At 37.9% G+C, this 19,770-nt stretch overlaps 1 protein-coding gene and 3 non-coding genes across 4 annotated transcripts in view; all 4 read right to left on the reverse strand.

Moving 5' to 3' along the window:
- WDR43 (WD repeat domain 43) overlaps positions 1-19,770 on the reverse strand; it is a 47,225-nt gene that overhangs the window by 12,164 nt on the left and 15,291 nt on the right. The window contains exons 4-11 of the mRNA XM_060026883.1: positions 14,722-14,842; positions 13,815-13,954; positions 9,521-9,623; positions 8,940-9,004; positions 6,854-7,025; positions 5,262-5,348; positions 3,913-4,044; positions 2,449-2,580 (exon numbers count right to left, since the gene is read on the reverse strand). Of these exons, the coding sequence (XP_059882866.1) occupies positions 2,449-2,580; positions 3,913-4,044; positions 5,262-5,348; positions 6,854-7,025; positions 8,940-9,004; positions 9,521-9,623; positions 13,815-13,954; positions 14,722-14,842 (952 nt within the window). The remainder of the gene's footprint in view (positions 1-2,448; positions 2,581-3,912; positions 4,045-5,261; positions 5,349-6,853; positions 7,026-8,939; positions 9,005-9,520; positions 9,624-13,814; positions 13,955-14,721; positions 14,843-19,770) is intronic.
- LOC132435707 (small nucleolar RNA SNORD53/SNORD92) lies at positions 3,641-3,716 on the reverse strand. The gene has a single exon (XR_009521648.1). It is a non-coding gene; the product is annotated as a small nucleolar RNA SNORD53/SNORD92 (small nucleolar RNA).
- Positions 4,672-4,749, reverse strand: LOC132435706 (small nucleolar RNA SNORD53/SNORD92). The gene has a single exon (XR_009521647.1). It is a non-coding gene; the product is annotated as a small nucleolar RNA SNORD53/SNORD92 (small nucleolar RNA).
- LOC132435650 (small nucleolar RNA SNORD53/SNORD92) lies at positions 14,241-14,325 on the reverse strand. Its single transcript, XR_009521593.1, has one exon. It is a non-coding gene; the product is annotated as a small nucleolar RNA SNORD53/SNORD92 (small nucleolar RNA).

The following is a 19,770-nucleotide window of genomic DNA, read 5'->3' on the forward strand; positions in this document are numbered from 1 at the left end:
TTTTTAAAATATTTAAAAATCTATAACTCCTATGGGTGCCATGAATTATATAAATGACTAAGCCTATCTTTTTTGCATAAGCTATAGACTATTTCTTTAGGTCAAATTGCCACTTTCCTAAAAAGCCACAAACTTTAATGTCAGGTGTTCTACAGCAGGGATTTTTAACCACACCTTTGGTCCTATGTTGCATACCTGACACTGCTCACTTTCTTCTTTCTTTCTTTTTTTTTTTTAATATTTATTTTGGCTGCACTGGGTCTTAGTTGCGGGATCTTTTAGTTGCGGCATGTGGACTCCTTAGTTGTAGCATGCACGTGGGATCTAGTTGCCTGACCAAGGATCGAATCCAGGTCCCCTGTATTGGGAGTGCGGAGTCTTACCCACTGGACCACCAGGGAAGTTCCCTTTCATTCCTATTTTTAATGACCTCCTATTATATTTCACATATCCTCAGAAGGTTATCTTTGGAAATGAGGAACACACTTTCCAGGGGAAAAAGTATTTGGTTTACTTTTTTACTTGCCTCTTTCTCTTTAGAATGCATGATATCCCAGGTAATACAGTATGGGAATACTCCTATATTCTAGTTTTTCTTTCTTTTTTTTTTTTTTTAAAGGTTATTGACTTCTACTTAAACAATATGACGTATCACCTCAAAATCCTGAATAATGAAAAGATCTTACACGTACAATTCTTTACAATTTAAGAAGTGCTTTCACAAACATCATTTCCTTTACTCTCCCAACAACTCTATGACACCTGACAAAAGTACACACTGTCACATCTGAAGTGCCAGATGATTCTAATCTGAATCTCTTCAAGCTTCTAGATCCAACTACCATTGTACAGGAATATGATGGACAAGAAGTATATTAAATGATACTTGTTGGGTTAAATGACCCAGTAAAATGGATTTGCAGGAGGCAAAATCCAGAATGTGAAATCTCTTTAGAGCAAATAACCTAGCTTCCCCAAATTGCAAAAGACAGAAAAGGCAAATCCACCAAATAGTGTGGACTTCGTTGGGATCCAGTTTTGAAGAAAGCAAAGAAAAAAAAACTTTACAAGACAATCAGCGAAAGATAAATACTAACTGGATATTTGATGATTTTAAGGAATCACTGTTCACCTTTTTAGGTGTGATAATGAATTGTGGTTATGTTTTTTAAAGGAATTTCTATTGTTACAGTTGAACAGGGATATATTTGTGGATGAAATAAATAATAGTTCTGAAATTTGCTTCACTGTAACCTGGGTAGGGGGTGAGCAAACAGATAAAACAATAATAGATAGACTGGCTAGTGCTAATAATTTTTGAAACTGGGTGATGGGTTCATGGTGGCCCACTGTACTGTTAAATGTTTTGAAATGTTTCTTAGAAACAAAACAAAACAATAACTGGTTCACTTGTACTACTGAAGAAGTTTTCAAAGCACAGTTAAGTAAGCAATGATGGCAGATAAGTTATATTTTAAAAACACTGTCAATTGTTTTCTATAGCTTATTTCTCACCAAATCCTCACCTAGGTTTGTATGCCATGTTAAACTAAAATTGACCTCCCAAAATACATACACTCACAAACTATTTTAAAGGTAAGTTCAGGTTTTTAGATATGCCTGGTTTCCCCCCTGCTGTTTTGCAAAATCCCCTTAAACACAAATATAAGATATTCCCATTTAGATCAAAATACAAGTCAGAGAGACCTTATTCATAGGCTGCATATTAAAGTCACATCTACACTAAGTGGCACCATAATATCACTACGAGTCACTAGGAATAAATGCACTTAGCAAATATAAACTGCTTTAATCTGATCACGCAGTGCTTAAGTCCAATTTTTTACACTTAAATTTTCTCTACAGACCACTTTCAAATTCTGGAATTTAAGAGGACTAAATTAAGCAACATCGTACAAGCAGTCACCAACTTACAAACACAGAAATCGTAAGTGCCTCCCTTTTATATACCCCCAACCCTCTTGAATTTTTCCCCCAAACCTCCTATCCATTGCCAAGGTTCCACCTCACCGCCCCCTCTCACGGCCAGGGGGAATTAAGTTTCTGGAATCCAGAGTAAAAACTCAGGAACGCATTTTCCTACAGAAAAAAATATAAATTGTGATCTAGAATGCTGAGTATTATAATTCAGCTATACAATGTTTATAAAGGCTTTTGTGAACTAAAGCCTAAGAGCCTAGTAACAATTCACAACAATATTTCTATGAGAAAATGCATTCCAGGTTCAAAATAATTTAATACAATCCCTTTGTAGGTTGGTGACTGTCTGTATAGTGCCACCAAGTGATATATATTTGACTAAACTCACAAAACATTAAATTCAAGACAGCTACATAACATGACTATTCATTCTGTAAATGTGCTGTCAATCACTTTCTAAGAAAAATTAACCATCTTAATTCATTTAAAAACTGCTATAATACTTACATTTAGCATTTCAAAATCATTACTTTCTAAACCCTGTGTGAGGAGAACTGGAAAACTGTTTGTCTGTGGAAGGGTGTCCTTTTCTTTTTTCGCATCTATATCCAGTGCTCCCAGGCGTTCTTCAATGCTAACCTACAGAACAGAAATCACCAGTTAATGTTATATGAGACAACACCTAAAGCAGTTTGGTCAAATTACTTTGTGCTTATGTCTCAGAAGACAAAAGCCACTGACTGATTCACACCTCAACAGTGAAAAACACAAATACGCTCTTCCTCATTCCAACAGAATCTCATCACCATAAGGCCAATGTCGTAGACAAGTGTAATACCTGCAATCCAAGTTTCCAAGTGTAATACCTGCAATCCAAGACTCCAGTGAAAAAAAATGAAAACCATGATTTGAAGATGTAATTCATAAAATCCCCTCTATATGAAGATTCAAAAAAGACAAGGACCAGGCAACTGATTACTAAAGCACAAGAAAAGAGCTATAATCACAAAAGCTTCCCCTTCTGTAATTATCCCTTGCCATCAACCTCGGATCTTTTGCTAACAAATATTATCAAAAGAGCATAAAGACAGTTACGTTCCCCCCAAAATTTATAAGATGTCTTCCTATTTTTCTGTTTGTTTGCTATACAAAAACTCACTTGTACATAACTAATCCCTTATGAAAGCAAATCTAACAACTACGTTCTGCCAGCCCCTTGGAAGCTCAATCAAAATACGAACGTTCTATTACTACCAAAGCAAACAGAGAGGCTTTGGTAAAGCCTCCTGTTTGGGTTATGTTTTATGAAAAACACTAAAAAGGTAGGAAAAAATTAAAGGGTAGGATCTAGGCCAAACTAGAGGAAGTTGACACCTTATTTTTAAATCAGATATCATGTTATTGAGAAACAATTTTTAAGAACAGCAGTGTTATTCCCCAACCCCCCACCCCCAATAAAGCAAGACATTTAAAATCAGGTAAAGAAACACTCTTTCTCTAATGATAAAACAGTTAAAATTCTAGATTACTTAGACAAGAGTGACAAGTGAATGGAAGACAAAAAAGAGGATTTTTCACAGACAAGTACAGTAATCACAAGAGGGTTTTAAGAGTTGAGAAAAAATGAAATTTATAAGCACTTTAAGAGGTTATAATGACGATCACTTTTAAAGGCTAACTAGCATTAAACCAGCCAGGAATGCTCAGACAGCCAAGAGACAAGGCATCACTGGAACTCAGCAACATGCGAAACCCAATGAAAATCATCACAGCAAGTCCTGGCTTAATCTACAATTACCTTATCCAGCTAACAATGACCAAATGGCCAGAAGAGCACCCTCTTCAGTTAATAAGAGTTTTGTCCTCTCCATTTTCTGAAGTTTCAGCTTTGGCTCCATCCAATATAATTCTTAGAATCTCCCAAGTAATCTTAAATTTCAAACTCAAAAATGGTCAGAATGAGTGGATTACCTCCTTTTCCCCTAATTTCCTCTTGCTCTCTATTTCCTCAGTCTGTGGAGGAGCAGGCTTGATAGCTGCATGATGACCAGGTATCCCAGGCACCAGAACTTTTGCTTCAGAATTCATCACTGGTGTTCTCACCTGTTAAACAGGAATAGTAGGGGTGTGACAAAGGAAACTGTCTTACTCTTTGCAAGATTTATCCCCAATGAGAAAACTAACAGCTTTTAAAAGGTTTTCCTACTGAAAAACTTAATGTAACTAACTCAATAGGATATGAATTAAAGATATATTTTAATTGAATACTGGCATTTAAGTATAATCTGAACATTCATTGTTTTAAAGCCTGCAACATGTAAGAGTAAGAACCAAGAAAAACAAAATCTACAGATCACGCAATGACACACTGACTTAAAAATTCAGGGGACAGGGGTTCGATCCCTGGTCCGGGAAGATCCCACATGCTGCAGAGAAACTAAGCCCATGTGCCACAACTACTGAGCCTGAGCTCTAGAGCCCACAAGCCACAACTACTGAGCCCACGTGCCACAACTACTGAAGCCCGTGCTCCGCAACAAGGGAAGCCACCACAATGAGAAGCCCGCGCACTGCAACGAAGAGTAGCACCCGCTCGACGCAACTAGAGAAAGCCCACGCGCAGCAACAAAAACCCAAAGCAACCAAAAATAAATAAATAATTTTAAAAAAACGTTAAAGAGTGAAGCTGTACATTTTATGACTACCTCCAATAATTGATCTTTGCCAGAAATGCTCAGACAGCCAAGAGAAAGGTGTCATCTCTGAAACTCAGCCAGAAGCGAAACCATTTGAATGTCATCATAGCATGTCTTGGCTTTCCTTTTTTTCATTAGACTGCCAAACACATGATGTCTCCATGTAGATGCCACATTATATTCAAAATAAAGCATGACAATAATGTTCTTATATCTGGTATTTAATTCCAGCCCCATCATGGATTTAGGTTTTATTCCACCCTGAAATACAGCATTCCTCTCAACAAAGTTTTGCCCCTTTAAGTATATAAATTGATGAAATAATTTGATAAATTTGATACTGATATTTACTCAGTGATCCTGCACTGGGGGTGGGGTAGAGGAGGAAGAATTAAATAAATCCAAGGTCTTCAACTTCTAGTCACCTATTCACTCATTCGTTCAACAAATCAAGAGCACAGAAATGAAAAAAGTTTTACAGTCTTAATATCTAAAACCTAATCCCACAAAATTTGTTAAGACAAGATCATAAAGAGGATTTTAAGAGTTTAAACATAGTATTACATAACAATTCAATTCACTCAAATATCTTTTTTCTTAACTTCTAATATGAAATGCACTCACCTTTGTTATAGCTGTTTCTACTTTTGGGGCCCAGCAGATTGAAATATCTCTTACTAAACACATATGAGGTTCTTTGGAATTTAAAGCCTGGGAATAGAATTTTAAAGAGGGAAAGGGGGTGGAAGGTAAAAAAAAAAAGTGTCAAACAAAGTAACTGAGAGTAAGAATAAAGTGAAAAAGAAATGCATTTTTATAAAAATACAAAAAAGTATAGAAGGCTTCCACAGAAAACTCCTGGTCACTCAGACTGATCACCATTCAGATTGATGCCATATGAGGAAAATGGGTAAACTCTGAAGATACCAGGCATAATGTTTACTTTCTTCAGTTATGTACTGCTCAAATCTTTCACATACGCAGTTTTAAAAGACTGACATTTAAAACGTAACAGATTTTAAAGAAAACATTATTAGCTCATCATCTTATAATCTATCCTAAAAAAGACTGATCCTACCCTAAATTTCCTACTGCTATCCTTCCACAAGCTAGTCAAAGACAAGCAATGCTGATTAATAAAATGCTCTAAGGTGAATCTCTATGTCCTGATATGGTATTAAACAGGAGGGGAAGTGAGATGCAGCAAAGTACATATGTACCTACAAGGCTTTAAAGTTATAGGTAATTCTCTATACCCACCTAATCAATATCTGGAAAGACACAAAGCACACAGGAAACAGGCTGCATCTGGAGAGTGAGGTTATGAGATCCACGTATGGCAAGGAGACGTATGTTTACAGTTTAACACTTCTCTCCCTTTTTTGTCACACCATAACCATGTATTACATTTTTTTAAAGTAAGAAGTATTTTTAAATAGACTCAACAAGAGATTGCTTAAGCAAGAGATATTCCTCTCATAGTCTCTCACCTATTGGACATGCTCATAGTAACTCACCAAAAGTCTCCAAAGAAACTTCTGTAATCAAAAAACCTAAACCACTGCCCCACCCATTACATTTCCACTTAGAATACTCAATGCATGCTATTACTACAGGATCTCTTATTAAGATTTACCTGTGGCTACTGAGCACCTGAAATGTGGCTAGTCCAAACTGAGATGGTCTTGTAAGTGAAAAATATATACCAGATTTTAAAGACATAATACCAAATAAAGGAAGAAGGGGGGCAGAATATCTCAAATAACGTTTTATACTAAACATTAAAACGATATTTTGGATATACTGGGTTAAGTAAAATTACATAGTTGACCCTTGAACGATGCAGGGGTTAGGGGCGCCGACCCTCTGTGCAGTCAAAAATCCACTTATAACTTGTTCATAGTTATAACGTATCCATAGTTCCGCATCTGTGGTTTCAACAACCTTGGATGGTGAGGTACTGTAGTATTTACTATTGGAAAAAATCCATGCATAAGTGGACCCACACAGTTCAAAACTGTGTTGTTCAAGGACCAACTATAAACAGAGTTCTCACAAGTTAAAATAAACCATCCACTGAAAAGTCCTTCAGTTAAGTGGAAACATATGACATCTTAAGTATTCCAATAAGCAGACCAATATATCATTTTTAAATCATTCTCTTCCACAGACATGTTGATGTTGCACTGCTTTACTCTAGAGGAGCAGCTACGTACCACTCGCTCAATGGTGGGCTGAAACCAACTGCCATATACAAGCAACAATGACATTTTGTCGGAGCAGAAACCAGCTGCTAGAATAGGGACGGGTTTTGGTGTTGATTTCTTGCCTTTCCCAGGCGTTGCTATCTGAATTGTGCAGTTTGAAGTCAAAGGCTTTTTGCAGTATCTGGGAATGGAAAAAAATGAGATTAGAAAATGTGAAAATAGCATCTCACACTAATTCTTTGAAGTTGGTGTCACGAAATGTGACCCTCCCCCGGCCTCCACATCATCAGGAGTGACCAGTGTCCCAGAGCACTAGTGTTCCTGTCAAGACTTCATCTATCCCCACCCTGCCAACATTCAAGACCTCACCACCAAACCCTGCCTTGAGGCACAGCTGCTCTTCTATCCCACTCTGTCAACCCTTACAAATGGCCCCAAGCTCCCAAGTGCTCTCTCACCACCCCTCTGAGCTTCAGCCCCAAATGGCTCTGTTCTTGCCCTACTCTAATCAGCCCCATCTCTAATTGCTTCCAACCCCTGAATCCTCACCATGACCTCTGCATCAGAGTTCCAGGAGCAAAATGATCAGCAAAATATAAAAAAAATTAGATCCTCAACTTCTCTAAGAGCTCTCCTCACCTTGCTTGCCTCGGCAGCCTTCCCCACACCCTTAGTGCCACGACCCTTGGCAATGATTCAAGTACGCTTCTTGTTCTTCACTAACACTTCAAGACAAGTAGTCTCTCCCTCCACCACCTCCAAAACCTTTGAAATTGCCGTCACCAGCTACCAGCTATATTCCCCTCCTGCCGTCATCCAATGGCCTCTGGGTCACTCAGCATCTCTTAAAGATGTGAGTGGCTGTCACTCTGTCCAACAATTCCACTGAGGAATCCCTTTCTTAGTGATTTCCATATACAGCATGCAGTCTGACGATCCTTCTGACACCCTGCCCTCTCAGTTCCTTTAGCCTTCTACCTCTATCAACCTTGTCCTTCCCTGTACCTTAGCCACACGCTCCTCACACCACAGACATCTTATCACCACTAAGTACACACCCTCCATAATCCCAACTGTAAGCACCCCACTATCTTTCCAACTCACTCTTCCTAGTTTCCCAACTCCACATCCATCTCTATCCAGGATTTTTGGCCTCTGCTTTGGGCTTTACCCTTCTGTGGTCTATTCTCTTCACATCAGATAGAACGACTTAAAACTTAATGTCTTAAAACTTAGGTCAAACCTCATCAATCCTCAGTTTAAAATCCTTCAACAGCTTACTACTGCCCAAAGAGAAATGCCCAAGCCCTTACCATGGCCCACCACTTCTGGGCCCTCAACTATACATTCCATGCATACATATGACTATATAAATAAAGGCCTCAAGTGCTACACATCAAAATGTTAAGTTACCTCTAGGGAGTGGAACTCAATGGAGGGAGACTTGAGTTTTATAATCAATTGTCTATGCATCCTGAATGTTTTAAAATAAGTGTATATTACTTTCATAATCCCTATATAGAACTGTAAAAGGAAGAGCACCAACTGACAATAAAAAGTTGAAACCATTTTAAAGTTTAACATAATTCTGCACATGACTGAGTCTCAGACCATGTTTATAGCACATGCAAGAGTTGGCAAACTTTTCTATAAAGGGCCAGATAGTAAATATTTTTGTTTGGGGGGCAGGGTGGGGTACATGTGGTCTTTACTGGATGTGGCCTGCAGGCCATAATTTACTGACCCCTGGTCTATGACTACTACACATCATATCAGCAACTCCCCTCTGTCCAACAAAACACAAGCATTCACTGATACACAAATGTGTGACAAATGTGTGACACTATCAAAGTTAGAAATTAAGGCTTCACCAAAGTTCACAAGCAAAGCTTTCCTACTGAACCAATTTCTTTTAAAATAAAACTTGAGTTCTCACTGGGAATGTATGTAGTCATATGGACAAAGAATTAAGAAGGCTTTCAGAACAATCTAAATGAAAAGTAACATAAAGCAAAGAATATTGAGGTGGGAGTATAAATAAGTAGCAAGTCAGGGAAGGAAAATAAATTTCTGACTTGAGAAACTTCTTACTTACCCATTTAATATGTGTTCAAAAAGATGAATTTGACCATCTCTGCAAACAACAGCTAACTTGACAGGCTAAAAGAAAAATGTAACATTAATAGGTAATATACTTCGGTCTACTCTAATAATTACTTATGAAAATCCAACTACCCTCTCCACCCTTCAAATAACAAGAGATAAATCAAAACAGTAAGGATGTTCAACTCTTGAATTTAAAAATAATCACTGCCACCAAAATAACAATTCAAGTAGTTGTTGTCAAGCCTATAAATAAAAGTTTAGGCTAAGAAGACAGCACAGTCCATGAGAACGCAGCATGGAAGTTAGAGGAGCTAAGTCAACAACCAAGTGCACTGGCTGACAACAGGGAACCAACCGGCAGGCCCACATGTCAGGATTACTGAAAACGCCACTGCGCCCTGTCCTCTCCCCTCATGAGCACTCAATACAGAATCCAATGATTACTTCGAATAGTCTAAGATTTTTATTTTGTTCTCTCTTTCCTGAATCATCGAATCATCAAAACCCTGATTTTAAAAAATAGTATTTGTGAAGTCCAAAAACAAATTCTCTAAGAAACAAGCTATTTACCTCTTCTTTATTTTCTGACAAAGTCAAGTCAATATAGACAGGTTCGTCTGTAACTGTAAAAGACATCACTGCATTCTTCTCTTTGTTTTCTGAACGGACCTGCCTAGATAACAAAACCGATGATTAGATAATGAGACATTTAAAAAAAAAAAAAAGGCAAACACCTAAAGGGAGTTACAGCAATCAGCTCCCAACAGCATTTTCATCTTTTGAAAGCTAAATAAGGTAATTAAAGATCAAAATAAGGGAAGCATTTGTGTCACTACCATGTGACATGGTTATATGGGAAAAGAGAAAGCACTAATGCATTTGTGGCAGACTTAAACAATGAGCAACGTTCTTTTCCATTAACCTATTTGTCTATCTTGATGGCAATGCCAACTGTCTGGATCACTGCAGCTTTGCAAGTTTTGAAGTGAGTTTTCCAACTTCTTTTTCAAAGTCATTTGGCTATTCTATGTGCTTTGCATTTCCAATTGAATTTTAAAATCAGATTGCTGGGATTTTGACTGGATTCACTTTGAATCTATAGATTAATTTGAGGAGGATTATCACAGCAATACTGAGAAAACAGAGTCCAGAAATAGATAAATAGATAGATAAATGATCCTCACTATTGGCTGATTCTTTGAGAATCTGCCTACTTGCTAAAATTGATTTGTAGACCCCGAAATCACTATTTGTGGGGATTTCATGGTCTTTAACAGGTATACATAGAGCAGTGAGGCATATGAGCAGCCCAATGCTCATGAGGTTTAACAAGGCTATGCTCTGCCTTTTTACTTCAGCTTTCATACTAAGTATTCTTTTTCCAGCCTATTTAGCGCCACACTTTTTGCTTTTATGCTTTTGGTTGGTGATTTCACTATTTAAAATGGCCCCCAAGTATAACGCTGAAGTGCGGTCTAGTGTCTCTAAGAGTAAAAAGGCTGTGATATGCTTATGGAGAAAATGTTTAAGTTCGATAAACTCTGTTCTGACGTAAGTTAATCAGCTATGTGTTTGTGTGTATGTATATAAATAAACTAAGGTATCTTTAAACAGAAATACACATAAAACAAGGTTATGTATTAATTAGATGACAAAAATGTTATAACCAGAGGCTTGCAGAAACCAAACCCTGGTGTTTCCCCAAGGAGTAAGAGTTCAGTATCACTGAATCAGTGCTCCTGAGGACTTCATACAACATAACTACTGCAAATAGCAGGCAATTGACTCAACGTGTATATATGCAGCACCAATTCACTGGAGATAGTACTGGGAGTACTGGGACCACTGGATATCCAAAAAACAAAAACAAACCCATGAACCCCAATCCGTTCCTTGAACCATATACACGAATTAACTCAAAACAGATCACAGAACCAAATAAACACAGGACCTAAAACTAAAAAACTTCCAGGAGAACACTTTTGTGACCTTGGGTTAAACAAAGACTTCAAAACATGATCTGTACTTCATCAAAATTAAAAACTGCTTCGTTTCAAAAAAAAAAATCACAAGCCACAGACTAGGAGAAAATATTTGTAAAGCATATACCTAATAATTTATTTATATTCAGAACATACACAGAACTCTCAAAACTCAGTGAGAATACAAACAACCCAGCAGAAAATAGGCCAAAATATTTGAACACACACTTTGTCAAGGAACATATCCAGATAGCAAATAAGTACTTAAAAGATTCTCAACATCAATAGTAATTAGGAAAATGCAACTTAAAACCGCACTGAGATACCACTACACACTTATCAGAATGGTTGAAATTAAATGACCATATAAAGTGTTGGTGAAGATGTGAAGGAATTAGCACTCTTACGCACAGCTGGTGGGAACGTAAAATGGTACAACCACTCTGGAAAAAATTTGGCAGTTTTTTTTTTTTATTCTTATTTATTTATTTTTGGCTCAGTAGTTGTGGCATGTGGGCTTAGTCGCTCCACAGCATGTGGGATCTTCCTGGACCAGGGTTCAAACCCATGTCCCCTGCGTTGGCAGGCGGAGTCTTAACCACTGCACCATCAGGGAAGCCCCTGGCAGTTTTTTAAAAAGTTAAATATACACCTATCGTAAGATGCAGCCATTATACTCCTAGGTAGTTACCCAAGAAAAATGAATCATATGTCTGTAAAAAGACTTGTACACAAGTGTCCTTAACAACTTTATCTGTAATATGCCAAACATGTCAACAAGCCTGTAGACTGAGGTGGGGAGGGGGATTACAAAGGGATACGAGGAAACTCTTGGGAGCAATGCAGGTGGCCACTGTCTTGATTGTGGTAATAATCTCACATTTGTATACATATGTAAAAACTTAATTATGCTTTTGCTTTAAGTACATATAATTTATTATGTCAATTATACCTCAGTGAAACTGTTTAAAAAATCTGGGCACAAATTTTAAAAATTAAAATAAAGACTGAGTAACAGAGTAACAAGCGTGGCTTACAAACATGATTCAAGATCAGTTTCTTTTTATTAACTACTGAGACTTTATACATTTACCAGTAAACAGTCTTTCAGTATTTTTGTGTCTAGAAGAAAACTAAGAGTTGATTTGATAAATTCTAAATATTTCATGCATAATAACTTCGTAATAAAACAAGATTCATTCTAAAATTAAGTTACTCATACTATATACATGCTCAAAATCACTGCTCTCACACGACTATACACAGCAGAAGCTGCTATTTTAGCACATCAACAGGAGACAGTACTTCCTCCTTGCAGTAATATGAAAGGGTTTTTCAGTTGTTTTTTAATTTTAATCTTCATTCAGTGGCAAGAAGCCTTCAAATGTTATTTTCTTTCAGAAATGTGTCTTTCAAAGGTAATTATAAGGGAACCCTCGGCTTGCTCTACCTAATAAAACAAAGTTTTCATGAATGGCCTTTGGGGGCAGCCTTTCAATATGCATTTTAATCTGTTTGTTTTTTATGGTTTACTCCTCTGTTACTAGGAAGCCTCAGGTATACACAAACTATCTTCAGGATCTTAAGACAGCAGAAATCAACTTTTCTGCTATACAAAAAATTTTGGAGCTGGAGACCCCTAGTCTCAGGAACCAAAGAGGTGAGGCATTAAAGACTGAAGCACCTCAGTAATGTCAGGAGATTGGGGTGGCCGATTTTAACTTTTTTGGCATTACTAATTTCTTATGTTAGGGATAAACCCTCTAGAACCAAAATAAGATATTCCAATAGGCGCTCCTCAAAAATGAAACACAGGACAGAAAACCAACACAATTTGATTATAAGAGGCAAAATTAGGAACTAAGCTGATGGTCTGGAGGTGAACAGAGGTCCACCTCCAGACTGACATGAACCTTTCCCCACACTACTACTTTAAGAAATATATATTTGATGAGTATCATTTCTGAGTATTATTTGGTATAAATTTACAGTAACTTTATACAGTCAAGAGCATGCTCAACTAACTGATCATTAGGATAAGAAACTACTTCTATTTTTAAAATATCTACGTATTCTGTCCATGAACATCAGGTAAAAGAAAAAAAGTTAATTTCACCATTAGATGATGTTATAAAATCCAAGAAATTTCTTATTATTTCTTAAATTTAAAAACTTTTTGATGGCTCTTCAATACCAAATAGATTTTTACTTTCAAAAGTAGCTTCAGGGCTTCCCTGGTGGCGCAGTGGTTGAGAGTCCGCCTGCTGATGCAGGGGACGCAGGTTCGTGCCCCGGTCCGGGAAGATCCCACATGCCGCAGAGCGGCTGGGCCCATGAGCCATGGCCGCTGAGCCTGCGCGTCCGGAGCCTGTGCTCTGTGGCGGGAGAGGCCACAAGGGTGAGAGGCCCACGTACCGCAAAAAAAAAAAAAAAAGTAGCTTCAAAGGGAATTAGTGACAGCAACCACTGCAAGGAAAGGCTACTGGGATTCTCAGACACAACCAAGGAATTTAAGGTCCTCAGTAAACCATCAAATAGGCATTACTGCACTAACCCTGACAGTCATCTCTTTCAACAAAATCAGAGATTTTCCTAAAAAAATTTTTTAAAAAGGTTTTTAAATTGCCCAGTCACAAAAATATTCAGCCCACTCTATCTCTAAACAAGCATGGAGGAAGTTCTATTATGTAATGCTCTTAAATTTTTCTCATAAAGATCTGATTTTTAGGCAGGCTCAATTCCTCATTACAAGTCAATATAAAATAAATCTAACATTAAATACAATAAAGCAAATCTCATATTCATCTTTTACATTAACCATATAAGCTATGACCGATTCTTTCAAGGCAATGTTACCTCCCAAAATCCAAAAGACTACATACCAGACATTAAGTAACCGGTCATGTACTGCTCCAGATAAGAAATAAAGACCTGTAATTCCATCAAAGGGTTGGCTCTCATTAGGAGGTCTGATAGTTGTGAACATAAGTGATGAAACCGGCGTTGCATGTCCCGTGAAATGCTAGAGAAAGTTAAATCTCATTTAGGAGAGGGTGTAAAGCAGTAACAAAAATTAAGAGTTCATATGTATCATAAACAATATACATGATACACATCTGAAATCAGAGCTCCAGACTACTAAGGTTATTTGTGCTATATTCCTCTCACTTTAAAAAACTCCATCCAAAAAAATCTCAACATTAAAGCCGTCCCTTCCAACTCCCGTGAGCCTACCCCACAATCTTTACTTCTTCCATATTTGTGTTAAAGATTCACTTCATTTTATCCATTTTAAAAGGGGTGCCTAGGTGCTCAGACACAGCCAAGGAATTGTAGGTCTTCATGTTACTCTCAGTGAGTTGAAACCACAATTTTGAGGCATCATCACAGCACCAAAAGTTCAGTAACCCCTGAGCACACTCAAAATGTAATTCTAAATCTCCACAGCTAAATACAGTAATATACCAAATGCTGGATGCAAGCTAGAAATAAAAAATTACTATCATTATTATATAATTATATTATTATTGAAGAGAGTAAGATACTTAACTCAAATTCCACTCATTTCATTTTCCATTTACATTCATTCTTCCAATGCATGCAAAAAGGACATGTCTCATCTATTTAACAGATTTGGAGGACTACTTTTGTCTATTAATTGTACTATTTCATATGCTTGAAAATAACACATCTGTATTCTTAAAACAATATTCTTTGGCTCAGACTTCTGCCTTTCTCCATACTTACTCTAGACAACTGTTATGCTTACAACTAATTTGATTCACTCACTCTGTAGACTTCTTTGGTCTCCAAAACCCATAGTTTGATTGTTCGACCAGCTGAAAGCAACATCTTTCCATCTGGGCTGATACACAGGGAACTGACGCTGCTATTATCACCTTTCCATTTGCTGTATTGTGAAGAGAAATAAGAACATCTCAATGAATGGGGAGGAAACTTTACTCAAAGCAAAAAGAAAACAAAAGGCAAACTAGGAATTAAAAATACCACTCAAGGGGCTTCCCTGGTGGCGCAGTGGTTAAGAATCGGCCTGCCAATGCGTGGGACACGGGTTCGAGCCCTGGTCCAGGAAGATCCCACATGCCATGGGGCAACTAAGCCCATGCGCCACAACTACTGAAGCCCGCGCACCTAGAGCCCATGCTCCGCAACAAGAGAAGCCACCGCAATGAGAAGCCCGTGCACCACAACAAAGAGTAGCCCCAGCTTTCCGCAACTAGAGAGAAAAAAAAAAAAATACCACTCAAGGTTCTATGCCAAACTGCATTCCCTAAAATCCTGACTCAGGTAACCAACCTTGGACATATCATCAAGGTAATGCTTCCCCAATAGGACAGAGAATCTTAAGAGGTACCAGGAAATGGGTTAATAAGAGTTATAAGAATGTAAAATGGATAGCTGTGTCTCCTGTGATCCATGGTGATTCTGTTAATGCCCAGGAAACTATCATGCTGGCTGGACCTCTACGTAGAACCCATCCTATCCCCTCCATAGTTCCTGCATTCTCTGGAAGGTTGAGAACTTAATTTACTTAGTAACACAAATGATCTCTCAACCTACAGTACAAAAAGATTATTTCTACCCCAAATCCACAAATATACGCCCCTAGCTGATAAAATAAAATAAATTAGGTAAAATGATCCCTTTCTAATACCACAAATATGATTAACAGCAAGAGTCTTTATAGGCGGTTGCATACGTTAATGCTATTTATAAGCAACAAGGAGCCTGGCTTGGCTATTCACTTATAAAATCAAGAAGTAACAGTAGCACGGCTTCCCTGGTGGCACAGTGGTTAAGAATCCGCCTACCAATGCAGGGGACACGGATTCAAGCCCTGGTTCAGGAAGATCCTACATGGCATGGAGCAACTAAGCCTGTGCACCACAACTACTGAGACTGCACTCTAGAGCCTGTGAGCCACAACTACTGAAGCGCATGTGCCTAGAGCCCATGCTACACAACGAGAAGCCACCGCAGTAAGAAGCCACACACCGCAACGAAGACTAGCCCCTGCTCGCTGCAACTAGAGAAAGCCCATGTGCAGCAACAAAGAGCCAGTGCAGCCAAAAATAAATTAATTTAAAAACAAAAAACAGAAGTAACAGGAGCAATCTTCTTACGAAAAAAGGTTAGTTCTAAAGTGGAAGAAAACATATTGCTCTGCCAGTCACACTGGAATATGTCAAATTACTCATTTGGAAAAACAAAATTAGATTCCTGTCTTATATTACATACACACTAAACTTAATAAATTAAACCAAAACTAACTGATTAAAAGTATTAAAAAAATACTGGGGCTTCCCTGGTGGCACAGTGGTTGAGAGCCTGCCTGCCGATGCAGGGGACACGGGTTCGTGCCCCAGTCTGGGAGGATCCCACATGCCGCGGAGCGGCTGGGCCAGTGAGCCATGGTCGCTGAGCCTGCACGTCTGGAGCCTGTGCTCCGCAATGGGAGAGGCCACAACAGTGAGAGGCCCGCGTACCGCAAAAAAAAAAAAACAAAAAAAAAACCATGGAAACAAATGACAATGAAAACACGATGACCCAAAACCTATGGGGCGCAGCAAAAGCAGTTCTAAGAGGGAAGGTTATAGCAATACAATCTCACCTCAAGAAACAAGAAAAATCTCAAATAAACAATCTAACCCCACACTTAAAACAACTAGAGAAAGAAGAACAAAGAAAACCCAAAGTCAGTAGAAGGAAAGAAATCATAAAGATCGAGCAGATAGAATCAAAGAAAACAATAGCAAAGATCAATAAAACTAAAACCTGGTTCTTTGAGAAGATAAACAAAATTGATAAACCCTTAGCCAGACTCATCAAGAAAAAAAGGGAGAGGACGCAAATCAATAAAATTAGAAATGAAAAAGGAGAAATCACAACTGATACTGCAGAAATACAAAGGATTATAAGAGACTACTACAAACAACTATATGCCAATAAAACGGACAACCACGAAGAAATGGACAAATTCTTGGAAGCGTACAATTTTCCAAGACTGAACCAGGAAGAATTAGAAAATCTACACAGACTTATCACAAGTAATGAAATTGAAAGCGTAATTAAAAATCTTCCAACAAACAAAAGTCCAGGACCAGATGGCTTCACAGGTGAATTCTATCAAACATTTACAGAAGAGCTAACACACATCCTTCTCAAACTCTTCCAAAAAATTGCAGAGGAAGGAACACTCCCAAACTCATTCTATGAGGCCACCATCACCCTGATACCAAAACCAGACAAAGACACTACAAAAAAAGAAAACTATAGACCAGTATCACTGATGAACATACATGCAAAAATCCTGAACAAAATACTAGCAAAGAGAATCCAACAGCACATTAAAAAAGGATCATACACCATGATCAAGTGGGATTTATCCCAGGGATGACAGGATTCGTCAATACACGCAAATCAATCAATGTGATACACCACATTAACAAATTAAGGAATAAAAACCATATGATCATCTCAATAGATGCAGAAAAAGCTTTTGACAAAATTCAACACTGATTTATGATAAACTCTCCAGAAAATGGGCATAGAGGAACCTATCTCAATATAATAAAGGCCACATAAGACAAACTCACAGAAAGCATCAGTCAATGGTGAAAAACTGAAAGTGACCACTAAGATCAGGAACAAGACAAGGATGTCCACTCTCACCACTATTATTCAACATAGTTTTGGAAGTCCTAGCCACAGAAATCAGAGAAGAAAAAGAAATAAAAGGAATATAAATTGGAAAAGAAGTAAAACTGTCACTGTTTGCCGATGACATGATACTATACATAGAAAATCCTAAAGATGGCACCAGAAAACTACTAGAACTAATCAATGAATTTGGTAAGGTTGCAGGATACAAAATAAATGCAGAAATCTCTTGCATTCCTATAAACCAACAACAAAATAGCAGAAAGAGAAAGTAAGGAAACACTCCCATTTACCACTGCAACAAAAAGAATAAAATACCTAGGAATAAACCTGCCTGAGGAGGTGAAAAACTTGTACTCCGAAAACTATAAAACACTGACGAAAGAAATCAAAGATGACATAAACAGATGGAGAAATATACTGTGTCCTTGGACTGGAAGAATCAATATTGTGAAAATGACTATATTACCCAAAGCAATCTACATATTCAGTGCAATCCCTATCAAACTACCAATGGCATTCTTCACAGAATTAGAACAAAAAATTTTACAATTTGTATGGAAACACAAAAGACCCTGAATAGCCAAAGCAATCTTAAGAAAGAAAAATGGAGTTGGAGGAATGAGCCTCCCCAACTTCAAACTACACCACAAAGCTACAGTAATCAAAACAGTATGGTACTGGCACAAAAACAGAAATATAGATCAATGGTACAAGACAGAATACCTAGAGATAAAACCATGCACATATGGGCACCTAATTTACAACGAAGGAGGTAAGAACACACAATGGAGAAAAGACAGCCTCTTCAATAAGTGGTGCTGGGAAAACTAGACAGCTACATGTAAAAGAATGAAATCAGAACACTACCTAACACAATACACAAAAATAAACTCCAAATGGATTAAAGACTTAAATGTAAGACCAGACACTATAAAATTCTTAGAGGAAAACATAGGAAAAACACTCTGACGTGAACCACAGCAAGTTCCTTTTTGACCAACCTCCTAGAGTAATGGAAATAAAAACAAAAATAAACAAATGGGACTTAATTAAACCTAAAAGCTTTTGCACAGCAACAGAAACCATGAACAAGACAAAAAGACAACCCTCAGAATGGAGAAAATATTTGCAAATGAAACAACGGACAAGGGATTAATATCCAAAATATACAAACAGCTCATGGAGCTCAATATCGAAAACACAAACAATCCAGTTAAAAAATGGGCAGAAGACCTAAATAGACATTTCACCAAGGAAGACATACAGATGACCAAGAGGCACATGAAAAGATTCTCAACATCACTAATTATCAGTGAAATGCAAATCAAAACTACAATGAGGTAACACCTCATGCTGGCCAGAATGGCCATTATCAAAAAATCTAGAAACAATAAATGCTGGAAAGGGTGTGGTGAAAAGGGAACCCTCCTGCACTGTTGGTGGGGATGTAAACTGATACAACCACTATGGAAAACACTATGGAGGTTTCTTAAAAAACTAAAAATAGAACTACCATATGATCCAGCAATCCCACTACTGGGCATATGCCCTGAGAAAACCATAATTCAAAAAGAGACATGTACCACAATGTTCACTGCAGCACTATTTACCATAGCTAGGACATAGAACCAACCTAAATGTCCATCGACAGATGAATGGGTAAAGACTCAGCCATAAAAAGAAACGAAATTGAGTTATTTGTAGTGAGGTAGATGGACCTAGAGTCTCTCATACAGAGTGAAGTAAGTCAGAAAGAGAAAAACAAATACCGTATGCTAACACATATATATGGAATCTAAAAAAAAGTTGTACTGATGAACCTAGTTGCAGGGAAGGAATGAAGAGATAAGACATAGAAAATGGACTTCAGGACATGGGGTAGGAGGGTGAAGCTGGGGCGAAGTGAGAGTAGCATCAACATACATACACTACCGAATGTAAAATAGTTGGCTGGTGGGAAGCAGCAGCATAGCACAGGGAGATCGGCTTGGTGCTTTGTGATGACCTAGAGGGGTGGGATAGGGAGCATGGGAGGGAGGCTCAAGAGGGAGGGGATATGGGGACATGTGTATGTATATGGCTGATTCGCTTTGTTGTGCAACAGAAACTAACACAGTATTGTCAAGTAATTATACTCCAATAAAGACCTATTAA

The sequence above is a fragment of the Delphinus delphis genome, chromosome 12 (assembly GCF_949987515.2).
Source record: "Delphinus delphis chromosome 12, mDelDel1.2, whole genome shotgun sequence".
NCBI lineage: Eukaryota > Metazoa > Chordata > Mammalia > Artiodactyla > Delphinidae > Delphinus > Delphinus delphis.